The 12,432-nt window shown below is 37.4% G+C and overlaps 1 protein-coding gene across 2 annotated transcripts in view; it reads left to right on the forward strand.

Moving 5' to 3' along the window:
* Nucleotides 1-1,015: 1,015 nt before the first annotated feature.
* Nucleotides 1,016-12,432, forward strand: part of LOC589006 (cyclic AMP-dependent transcription factor ATF-6 beta) — a 33,234-nt gene continuing 21,817 nt past the window's right edge. For both annotated transcript variants that reach the window (XM_011668685.2, XM_788664.4), the window contains exons 1-4: nt 1,016-1,180; nt 4,839-4,936; nt 7,623-7,746; nt 11,705-11,796. In XM_011668685.2, the coding sequence (XP_011666987.1) occupies nt 1,108-1,180; nt 4,839-4,936; nt 7,623-7,746; nt 11,705-11,796 (387 nt within the window). In that variant the 5' untranslated portion in view covers nt 1,016-1,107. The remainder of the gene's footprint in view (nt 1,181-4,838; nt 4,937-7,622; nt 7,747-11,704; nt 11,797-12,432) is intronic.

Consider the following 12,432-nt stretch of genomic DNA (forward strand, 5'->3'; position numbering starts at 1 on the left):
AGGCCCTTGTGAGAAAGAAATGGGAAATCTGTTGAAGGAAAAGGGCACCTATCAGATTTTAATAGGGGCATTTATCAGATGTTAAAAGGGGCACTTTGAAAAAGGGGAGGGACTCATATAACCCTTATCGGAAGAAAATATGAATCTTATAGAAAGGTAAAGGAGCACGTGTCAAAAATAAAGGGAGCACTTATTAGAGGTGAAAAGTGTCATTTGAGAGTAAGGGGTTCTTATTACGAAGCAAAGAGTACACTAAGAAAGAAAAGGGGCACGAGTCAAAGTGAAAAAAGGGCAAAGGACCAGAGATGAAAAGAGAGGTAAAGGATAGTTATTAGAAAAGAAAAGGGGCACTTAATACTTAATTGTGAATTTGGGGGCCTGAAGAAGTGGGAAGACAGTGCGCCCCCACCCCCACTGGGAGAGCCGCCTCTGGCATATTTGGGCAAAAGTGAGAAAAACCGGAAACTCATGTCAATTCAGCAGTATTTGTAAATCACTGGTATCTAATTAGAAATACCTATTTGTGGGTCAATTCACTGCCCCCCCCCCTGCCCCTCCCCCTACCCCCTCCCCCTACCCCCTCCCCCCATCAAAGCCACCTATCTTTAGCCATTTAATATAAAGGGATATAAAGATTAAGCATTGACCCTCAATATAACAAAATTATTTCGGCAAATATTATTCATAAACCTTTAAAAAAAAATTGTGGTATAAGGTCTATGTATCTTTGTGTTATTTATCTTTCAAGCAGAGATGATGAACATTTTTCGTTTACACATGTACAGTACATGATTTGAAGCGTTTCTGTGGGAACGACTATTTGATAAAAATGGGGGTACGAGCGTTTTACAAAATTTACAAAATGAATGATTATAAAATATTTTACAATACAATTATATTAAAATCAGTTTATTTTTAATCCAAGATATACATTAATAGCTCGTTTATTACAAACTCTTTATTTCGATATTTAAAAACATTCACATCACTTGCATATTTAAATACACACCCCCGTTTACTAAATCTAGCGGTCCTACATGAGCAGCGTACATGTTCAGCATCAATATGTAATGGCTGAAATTCCACGTTAATCTAAAAAATTGAAACATGGCTTTGCAGTTTATGTCTAACACAGATGATAAATTTCTGGAAGATAATCTTCTGTCGTCCGAGGATTGGGGTGAGTGTGGAGTATGATTTTGATACCAAACTATTTGTAAATGTTAATTTAAAAGAGAATTTAAAAGATTATTTCCTTATGGAGTTGAGGCTTGAGCTAAAATAAAAGCACACACACGTCGATAAGTGTTGTGCTACATGCCCCGAGCTTACGGCGTTGCTCTGAGCTCTGTCACCTCCCTGCTCTGTGGTCGATGGTCGAGCCTCGTTGCACACTTTGGAAGTTTGGGCGCTTGTTCAGAAACCTATCCAAAATTTGACCCGTAACTCCGGCGTGGAGATACCCTACTAAAACATACCCAGAATGAAGTAAATATACATTAAATGTCCAAATAAAGATCATGAGTTCAAAAAGTTGTTCTGTTTATTACCTGTTTCGTGTCAATTTTCTTGTTATTTTTGGAGTAGAGCCTAGACCTAGACGACCCTAGATCTATTTTTCAGATAAACGTAGACCGAAAGCTTCAGTCTTTATAATCGTCGGTTGTTCCACTGAGACTACGTCTGGCTCCACTAGACCTCCGGTTATAGAGACTGAACGACTGCCTATGCCAGCCTGTGTTGAACTTATTCCGCTAGATTTTAGCCGCTAGGCCCCTCCCACAAACTTGCCACGGCCGTATTGTTATGCCCCCAAAATCCCCCAAAATGTCATTTTACCTCGTTCATTTCCAATTTTAAATTAGGCCTAGGCTATAATACATCGGTTCCACTTACTAACTTGATTGATATAATCCGTTTAATGGTCCCTTTTAAGGAAATTATCGGTCAAAATCGACATCCATGTTGAAAATCTTGCAAGCCGTGTTAAACTCTCGCTGCCGTCAATCTCATCCCTTCTAGTCTACGCCGAAGGCAAAATGATTATGAAGGAAAAACTGTGCGCCATCTACACGTTCGTAATGGCGTTATCACAGTTTTTCCTTCATAATCATTTTGCCTTCGGCGTAGACTAGAAGGGATGAGATTGACGGCAGCGAGAGTTTAACACGGCTTGCAAGATTTTCAACATGGATGTCGATTTTGACCGATAATTTCCTTAAAAGGGACCATTAAACGGATTATATCAATCAAGTTAGTAAGTGGAACCGATGTATTATAGCCTAGGCCTCATTTAAAATTGGAAATGAACGAGGTAAAATGACATTTTGGGGGATTTTGGGGGCATAACAATACGGCCGTGGCAAGTTTGTGGGAGGGGCCTAGCGGCTAAAATCTAGCGGAATAAGTTCAACACAGGCTGGCATAGGCAGTCGTTCTGTCTCTATAACCGGAGGTCTAGTGGAGCCAGACGTAGTCTCAGTGGAACAACCGACGATTATAGAGACTGAAGCTTTCGGTCTAAGATAAACGTTGATATTAGTTAGTAGACCCTAGATCTATACACTTTTTAACAGGTTTCACGGCCAACCGTTGAACAATACAAGTACATACCGATGGTGGGTTGCGGGCTGGCGCGCGCCTGTGTGAAGTTATCTAGGGTAGCGCGCCCAGTATTTGGTCAATTCCCAGTATTCGGTCAGACAGCCGTTTCAACAGCTGTAACAATTTTAAAAATAATTTGCGAGCCACGAAACTTGCACAAATCAAGCAGCTGAACAACTTTTCTTAACTCTCAAAATTAAATCAGATTTATCATTTAGGGCCCCGGAAAGATCACCAACTTAGCTCAAAATTGGTCAGTGTCGCAAGACTTTCTGCACTTCTGCGTTCTCTTAGCACATGCGCTAACATGCATAGCCATATGTAGAAGTCTATTGCGAAACAACTGCGTGTGCTGTCGCAATGAATTTAGTATGTGTGTGAAGAGAATCACTTCCGTGTTCACTCCATCGCAGTGAATTTGCAAATGACGCATTTGCCGATGTGCGAGAGGTATTTATACGATACCCTTGCCATGCGGTATCGCTCGGCCAGTATTCGGTCAACGCATTGACATTCAGTGCTTTATCGCGCAATTGTGTGATAATAGTGCGCAAATACGCTTCGCTCTTTGGCAACGGAGATACCACGCACAAATCGCGTGACCGAATTCTAATCGGCGCGACCGAATTCTGGGCAGAAAAATGCTCCGTCTTCTTTCGGAAGTATTTTGCTTATCGTTATTCTATATTTTAAGTGACGATAAAATCCTGTCAGAGGAATAAATTTCTTTTCTTTTGATGGGTAGATTGCCAAATAAAAGAGGTAAGAATTCAAAATATTAGTGATTTCCCCTTAAGTGACCGAATACTGGGCACTCTACCCTACTGTAATGTCTCAGATCCTCATTATGGTAGATAACTTCACACATAAATGCAGACGTCTGGCGATGCGAAAAACGGATTCTGCGTAATACAATTACCCCAGTCACCGTCTACTTTTTTTGGTTGTCCGCCTTCCAGAGGATTAATCGCTCATTATGTAAAAGTCTCTGTACAAAGTCAATGTGAAAAGCATCAAGAAAATCATTGCGGAATCTGTTTTTCGCATTGCCAACTCACGGGTCAGAAAAATGTGCACAATCCTTATTTTTACAGACGTGTCTGTCCGAGTTTATGAAGACAATCCTCATTCTCGGACCAGTGCCCCTACTGAACAATTTTTTTGGTTCGACTAAAAAAATTTTCATCAAAGGATTCCGGAAATATTGCGATCTAAAAATTTGATTTCGGATAAGCATGCGAGCTGCAACTAAAAAAGAGTCATAAAAACAACGAGACCTTACTTCACGAACAGGGGTTTACAGCTGATTTATCAAGTCATGTGATCCATCAAAAGTAAGGTAATAATATCATAATTTGCAAGGCAAGATATCATACAATCAGTTGGTACCACTTTTTACTTACAATTTTAAGGGAATATGCTAGTATCTCATAATGAAGATTTTCAGACCCTTCAGACTGAAGCAAATGAGTGCAAAATTTGCTGATTTTTTGTCAATATTTTCACAATTTCGCACCCAATTCCAGTCACGTAACTACTAAAATGGATTTAAATAAAACTTGGGCAAGAATGTTGAAATACTGCAATTTCACAGATTTCCATAATCTTAAAAGTTAAAGTTAAACTTTATTAAAGGCTAAATGAAAAAACTGAAATTGAAAAAGAGCCATTAAAGTTCAAGACTTCAGGCTTAAACTTTGAGATGAGATAGATATATGGCTCCAAAAGAACTAACATTGGAGGTGTTTTTTCAACGCTAAATCCGTCAGTGCTGCTTTTAACTGTCAAGTTCAAACAGTCTAATGTCATGGTTGCTTGGTAACGTTAGACAGGGGGTGTGTCCAGCAGGGCTAGGTAATAATTGGACCTACAGCTTCAGTCTCTAATGGTAATGATGATGATGATGATTCACAGCATTTGTATGGCGCCATATATCTGTTAAAAAAAACATTCAAAGGTGCGAGCTCCTCCAATAAAGTTAGCATTTAAATGTATGTAGGAAGATGTGAGTTTTGAGTGAAGCTTTGAAGTGGTCCAGGTTGTCAATTGCGCGAATAGATGATGGGAGGGCATTCCACAGGCGAGGAGCAATGGAGGAAAATGCCTGGTCTCCATATCCCTTGAGATGAGTAATGGACATCTGGACAGTAAGGCCAGATGTGCGTCTCTTGTGGACATGTATCTAGGATTACCTTGTGGATAACCAGAGTTTCATATTGTTTTTATTTCTGCAGGGGATCCTGGGTTCTACAATGGAAATCATGTACGAGATTTATCAGAAGATTTAAATGTTGCTGAAGAAATGGCCTTTAATTCTGGACTGGATGAAGAGGTAAGCTATATAACACTGAATAGATATAAAGAAAGTAACAATAATGATACTAATACGGTAGTGGTAAATTTATATTTCACAATATGCTTTACTACGCATAACAATACAACAAGAAAATAAGAATAAAAAATGGCGCTGTTTTCAAGAAGTGACGGTAGTGAAAAAAAATTGCATTCGCTTTGCGTGACGATTTTCCTCACTACCGTCACTTCGTGAAAACGGACGATATCGGGAAAAGAATTCAGACTGGCCTCTACAGTTGATAGGCATATTCGCGTATAAAACGCGTAACTGAAATGTGTTTTATCATTGAGGTTTTCTCTTTCTCTTTTTACTGTTTTATTCATTTGAGCTTAATAACCTATTATCATGCATTTTAGTTTTGAAGAAAAAATAAATAAATTTATTAGTAAGATACATGTACAGGTACACTCTGCAAAAAAAAGGAGGTGCACACTCTTTATTCTTCAAATCTTTCATATAAACAATCAATACAATAATGAAGATCAAGGCAGGATTAAGAAACTTGCAAAAATAGAGCAAGTAGCCTTTCAAATGTTAATGAACGTTTGCATTTGAAAGACATTCTTGTTCAATAATTGAAACAAAGAATGAGAAACAATGATGAGGATTGATCTCTGAATGCCAACTAGTCTCAGGACTGCATGGTATGGTCAATATGCCTCTCCATACCACCTACATGTACACAAGCCTTTTATTAACCGGGCGCCGGGCGATTTTTACCCTACGGTCCCTGACTTTTGGCGCCCGGTAAGACGGGGAAAATGAGTACCGGGCGCCGGTTCATTATTATTTCTGGCGCCCGGTCTGGGAGAATTAACATTTTCTGTTTCATAAACTTCCACATGTCTAGCACTAAATGTTCACAAATGTGACAAAAACTTACTTGATACGAGTTAAACATGGACTGAATGAACCCTAACAAATCATTACATAATGAGAATCCTAATTAAAATCGCCCAGAAACAATTGCAGCACTAATAAATACGAGCGGCCGCTATCTCCTACTCCTAGCGGAGTACGGAGCACACAATACAGGGGATGTACACCACTCAAAGCTAAGACGAGCGCATTTCCCCAAGCCATGCATACACACACAAATGACATCAGTGCTGTACTGCACTACACACACAGTGTCAGTACAAGAAAGTCTCGATGTAACTTCCAAAAATCCATCCCAAAAGCCAAATTTTGCCGTCAAAAATGCGGAATCGGAGTCATATTTCCAAAGCTCACGGGGGTTTAGCCCAGGTTTAAGAAACAGTTTCATCAAAATAGCGCTAAAAATCAAGAAATCAGCGATTTTGTTGCCAGTTTTTTTGCCTATCACATGCCCTTCGGATGTAATGGTATCTTCAAAAAGCCAAATGAAAAACAGAACACCGGACCTGCTGATGCATTGACTTTATGTACAAAGTTGATTGCAACTCCAGACTTGCCTTGATTCAGCGGCCCTCGTACTCATTGACTAAAATTTTGTGATGTTTTAAATAATGGATTTTTTTTGATCAAATAGGTAAATATATTTAACAATTTTTTTTTTTTTTAATTATTATTATTTTTATTTTATTTTTTTAAAATATTTTTTTAAGTGACAGGTCTAAATAACAAACCCGTTAAACAGGCAAAATCTTTTTTTTCACCTAAAATATGCTTTTTCAAGCTGAATACCGGTAATATGTTTTTTGAAAGTGACAGGTTGGCAGCTCTGCATTGTCATTATAGATGGTTTTTCTTAAGTATTTTTTTTATAAAAATAATTTAATTCCCCCTTTCCTAACATTTTTCAATTTTTGACATTTAACGGCATGAAAATAGTATTAAACATGAACTACAACAACTACAGATTTATCCAAGGTATGAGTGATTTAATATAAGAGTGCTCAAAATGTAAACTGTAGAAATTAAACTACCGTATGTATAAATAAAAGGTAACGTTTAACAAATAATTTAAAAGAATACATATTTTCATCAATTTTGGAAACGGCTCCTGGTCCTGGAAAACGGCTCCCGGTTCTCTAAAAAAATTAAGGACCGGGAGCCGCTTTTTCAGATATTTGGCTCCCGGTCTGCTTTGACTTAATAAAAGGCTTGCATGTACATGTAATACCGTGGACAAGCCATAGGATACCTCCAACAATCGTCCACATTTGAATGACCAGATGCCCCATTTTTGCAATTTTCTTTCAGGGACTCATTTATTTTGAACAGAAACCTCACTCCAAAGAATATGTTTACATGTACTGTAGGTACAATGTACAGTATGCTGAAAGAGTATGATATCTGCCTGCCCATCGATGTACAATGTTCCTAACGAATATTTACAATAGATCTATAACTGGAGATACATGTATTCTAAGCATGATGTAAAGCCTTTTAGCATGACATGGATGCAGCCATCTCTCAGATGAACAAGAGAAATACAATGCTCAAACCCCAATGGCATAACCTCTTTTGAGGAGTTTACATGTACATGTGATACATATGATTCAGAATGAAGCACTGCTCAAGGTTTTTTGTTTAAGTCCTTTTTATGGAGAGATGGCCTTTCTTTACAGGTACATGCAATGGATAATTTTGCTATATATGTAAAAGCAGGTTTTTAATCGTTGAATAGACAGACAAATTATTAATTTATATTTTCAATGTGATTTATTTCCCCCAGGATGCTCTGTCAAGATCTAGTGACCTTTTATCCAGTATTACCTCAGGTGACCTTAGTGGTGACCTCAGTGTTGACCTGACTAAAACCTGGCTTGGCATGACCGATGAGGAACATCACGCAGACAGTAAGTTTGGTCATCAACAACAATTATTTTCTCCAGGGTTGAATAAATCAGTAGTTTTCTTTGTGTTGCCTGTTGGTCCCCCACGATTCCCTTTTTTCTTATGTTAATTGAGAGCTGATTTGATGAGATAACCACCTGTCATTGACCTTACAGGGAGGTCTAATCCCTCCTGGCCAAAGTAGTACAGGCAGGCTTTAAAAGAAATAGAAATGAACAAGCCTGAAAATTTGATTGACAGTTAGACTCTTTGCCACTCACCAGGCCTGTGCGAGACAAACAAGCAAGTGATCGATTGCGAAGGTCATGCATGACAATGACTATGTATTGCTATGTTTTCAATAGGCATAGCCCATAATGAAATGTGCAAAAAATAATATCCTGTCGGTAATTTAATGTTTTAATTGAAGTTTTAAAGGGATTGTTTAACATTGTTAAATTTGAGATGCACTGTATGTTATCAGTGTCTGTGATATGGTGTTAATATTGAAGCCCTACAAATTGCACTTCAAAATATCAAAGAGTGCCTCAAAAAAGTAAAAACCTTTGAGTGACCCGTTTAACCATACTCGTTTTCCCCAATAGACTGTAGTGTTGTGAAAACCGTTTGGCAAACACAAAATTCTATTTCGATTTTCAATCATACATATCTTGATAATCAGACAGGCGATTGGCTTGTAAAAGCCATGGGTTCCTGACTGACCTAAAGGTTTATAATTATCATTGCAGCATGAGCTAAATCGAGGATTTTTTTAAAGGATCTAAGACAAAGTTACCGGATCCCTTTAATAAATGCTTGGGGTTGAATAGTTTTATTGTGTGTAAATGACTGTTAGATCTAGCTTTATATGCTACCGCTGTACGGATGATCGCCTAGCTGTGAGCGAAATACGGCTGGCACTGGCAGTCGTTGTGTGGGCATATAAATAAACTTCCACTTCATCCTTCGCAACAATCGTATGATGTAAATATATGACAACATCTGTGCGAAATCAGACCAAACATCAAGTGTGTGAGTGTAGACAATGGAGCTACAATGTACATGTACATGCATGTGGCCAGCGGTAGTCGATTAATGTTTACTGGTAGTAGCTGTAACTACATGTACATGTATACTTGCAACATGTACACTTGTCACCTGCAATACATACATGTATGTACACATGGGCATTTGTTCATTTCCATTTTGGAGTAACTGTGTAAAAGTGATAAACTGTATGCGTTCAGGATGAAAAAAATTCACAAAAGTAAATTGCCACTAACATTTATAACAAGACCGCCCATCCCACCCTATATACAAAATATATGATCAGCCATTGTATTGGTTGCTATGGTGAGCAAATATTCTACTAAGTGATTTGTGTTGAAGATGGCACTCTTTAAAAACACCTTCTTACACCTGTACAACACTGTACTGTAGTCAAAACCACTTGATCGTATTTAGAAATTTTCCTTTCAATTAATGAAAAAAATTCCTTTTTGTTTTTAGGAGCTACAGAGGGGTGAACTCAGATTATTTTCTTCAAAATATGAAGTTTTACTTTAGGTGATACATGTAACTGTAGTTTTCCCTCTTTTTTGTACCAAAACTTGCATTTTATACACTAGTCTATAAAGTTCTACATTGTACAACAACCACTGCTCCTGTGTAATAAAGTTTGTTTCTTAAACATTTCTCATCAATTACTAGAAACATTACATTGTAATTAATATAATTTGTGTTAATTTTGTCAAATATCAATTCAGTGTCTTTCATATAATACCCTATATGCTATAATATTGGTCATGAAAGGTCATGCATGAATACATGTAGATGTAATATTCAACGGTTTTAAATTAGTAATGTCAAAAGTAATTAAGCTCAAGTACAATGTAAAAAAAAAGTATGAAACATAAAAACAAAGACACAGTATATTTCATGTTGTTCCTTATTCCTCATTCAGTAAATTGCTACCTTGAAATGAGATTAGATCCCATAATTTATAATTTGATGGTCCACAGGACAATGGATTGGGGGAAAAATAAACCATCAGACCCATTCACGCATACAGAGGTGGTGTGGTCGAGTAGATACATGTATGTCACCGGACTGGATCACAAGGTCTGCGGTTCAAGTCCCGCTGCGGCACTAATGTCCTTTGGCAAGACATTGATCTACATTTGCCACTCTCCACCTAGGTGTTAAATAGGTACCTGGTAGGATGCGACAGTTAATGTGGTTGGATGAGCAAGTGGCGCTTGTAAACTGGCGACTGGCTGGAATGCTCCCCGGGAGTGGAAAATGTACATACATTGTATTGGGGTAAGCCTGAATCCGATGACCGGGGTAATAATATGTGCTGCACCTAGAAACAAAGTAGCCTATTAGGTGCATTATAAATTGAGCTATTATTATTATTATACACTGTTGTCCAAGACTTAGTTATCTATTTGTCTGAACAAAAGAAAGGGTTATTATTAGTGAGGTTTAGACAGTGGTTCAATCCGTGGTTTCTTGCAAATAACCAGTTTTTCTGTGAGTGTTACATGTGTATACAGTACATGTATATGTTTGAACATCAATGTTTTACAGGTACTGTACATCTCATCATGCATTACACTACCGGTATGGAATATGCCTTCGGTACATACATGTATACATTACACTGTGTGCATACTGTGCTATGTTGCATGCATGGTACAGCTATTAGAGAACATGTAAAGTGTACCACATGTAAATGTATGCCAGTAGTACGAGTACCGCTGTAGATGAATAGACAGAGCTTGTTTTGATCTGCTTTTCGTAGAATTTCCAGCTGGAGTTTGCCTTTTTGTTCATTATTTCAGTTGAGTTCATTTGAATCACACTCACCACAGATATTCATATTTATTCAAGGTCGGTAGGCATGCACATTTGGGTAGTCAGCCATCTGGGCGCGAGCTTGTTTATTTTTTTTGCTCATTTACATGGGGTTAAAACTCATTAATGTTAGGACTGTGGTTCAAACTCCACTTTTAGACAGGTTTTTTCTGTGACTTTTTTCCCACGTTTGAAAATAAGTTCAAACTTTAATGTTTAGACAACAATCCAAACCTCACATTTTCTCTTTGTATTAATGAAGGCTCCTAGAGAGAAGTTCTATGAATTACCATTTAAAGTGGTGAACAATACAAATTGTAGATACCACTGTCATACTGTGCAGATTACTGTTCCTATGTCTGAAATTGTTAAAGTTTAGTGATCCAAAGCTTTATCATCGCAAGTTATTTAGTATCATATGAACGAAGAATGGGGAAGGAAAGAAGGTCTGTTTGCCAGGGCAACGGTTGTTTAGTTGACCTAATCCTTCCTATGCTGCCTGGTCAGGTGCACAATGTGTTACTCCTGCATTGATTTTTATTACATGTATTAAAAGTGCCAAGTAAAATAATGTTTGTTTGACAAAAATGTTACTAGGGACACTGGGAAAGTACCTTTTATTTCTTATTTTTACAAAAAAACGTACTGTACATTGTACATGTGCTGCGTAACCTGCGTTGTATTTCATTGTGTGATCTACATGCTAGAATTACATTGATGATGAGGCCAATGGTTCATGCTACTCTATTGTAAACAAACATCTACTTTACTGTTGACTTTGATCTGGTGGCTGGGAAACCTAATAACCCTGAGTTAGCAGAGTAGGATTTACAAAGCAGGGTTAGGGTATAATTTTCATCCAGTGTAAATATGTACATTGTAGTAAATTATTAATTTATCAGTTCCCTTGTAATAGTTTGTTTCATACAGTAGCATTGAGGAACCACAAATTGGTTTGTTCTTCATTTAAACTAAAAATATCCCTTTTCCCACTCTACTTTTATGCCTACGCCAACCAAAGTTTGCCTGAAGCATTAATGTTGTCAGTCGTTTTGAACTAGTTATAAATCGTTCTTCTCATCACTGTCTGTCTCTTTCCCTCTCTCTCTCTTTTCGTGACAGCTACCAGTTTTACGATTAAGAATGAGCCCCTTTCACCTCCTCCGTCATCAGATTCGTCAGACTCCTCCAGTGAATCTAGCCAAGCTTCGCAGGTAATATACACAAAATAAATTTTAAAAAAATAAAATGTTATAAAATTATGAAATAGTAATCATAATGTAGGCCAAGAAATGAACTTCATGTGTTAACATGCACTTAACACTCTGTACATTCAATTATCTTAATATTTCTACTATAAGATTAATTTCTAGTGAATTCAAAATAGTTTCTATTTGTAAATGATACTATGACTTTATTTTCATTATTTGATAATAATGATGGTATTAGTATGCTTAGCTTGTGCTCCAAATTCTTTACAATAAGTAGCAGGAATTTGCAGGTGTTGAGGTTACATGTAAGACTTTGCAAAAATATAGGGCATGTACCTTTTAACACCCCCCCCCCTCTTTAAAAACAAGTTGTTGCTGGTGATGGATCTGACCTTACATGTATATGATTATGATGACAGCTTCTTGTATAGTGCCTGTATTTGCCTCTTCTGGATGCTCATGGCATGCTGCTTGCTCTAGAATGTCTCACAAATAAAGTGTTTTTTAGTCAATTAATCAAATTGATATTATATTCGAGTAGATTAATATAAAGCGTAGCTTAAACCCAAGTAGTATAGTTGGCATATTTGTTTATATTTTAGTGGACCCCTCTGTTTCCAACATGTATTTCTTAAATTT

The sequence above is a fragment of the Strongylocentrotus purpuratus genome, unplaced genomic scaffold (assembly GCF_000002235.5).
Source record: "Strongylocentrotus purpuratus isolate Spur 01 unplaced genomic scaffold, Spur_5.0 spur5_scaffold_4, whole genome shotgun sequence".
Classification (NCBI taxonomy): domain Eukaryota; kingdom Metazoa; phylum Echinodermata; class Echinoidea; order Camarodonta; family Strongylocentrotidae; genus Strongylocentrotus; species Strongylocentrotus purpuratus.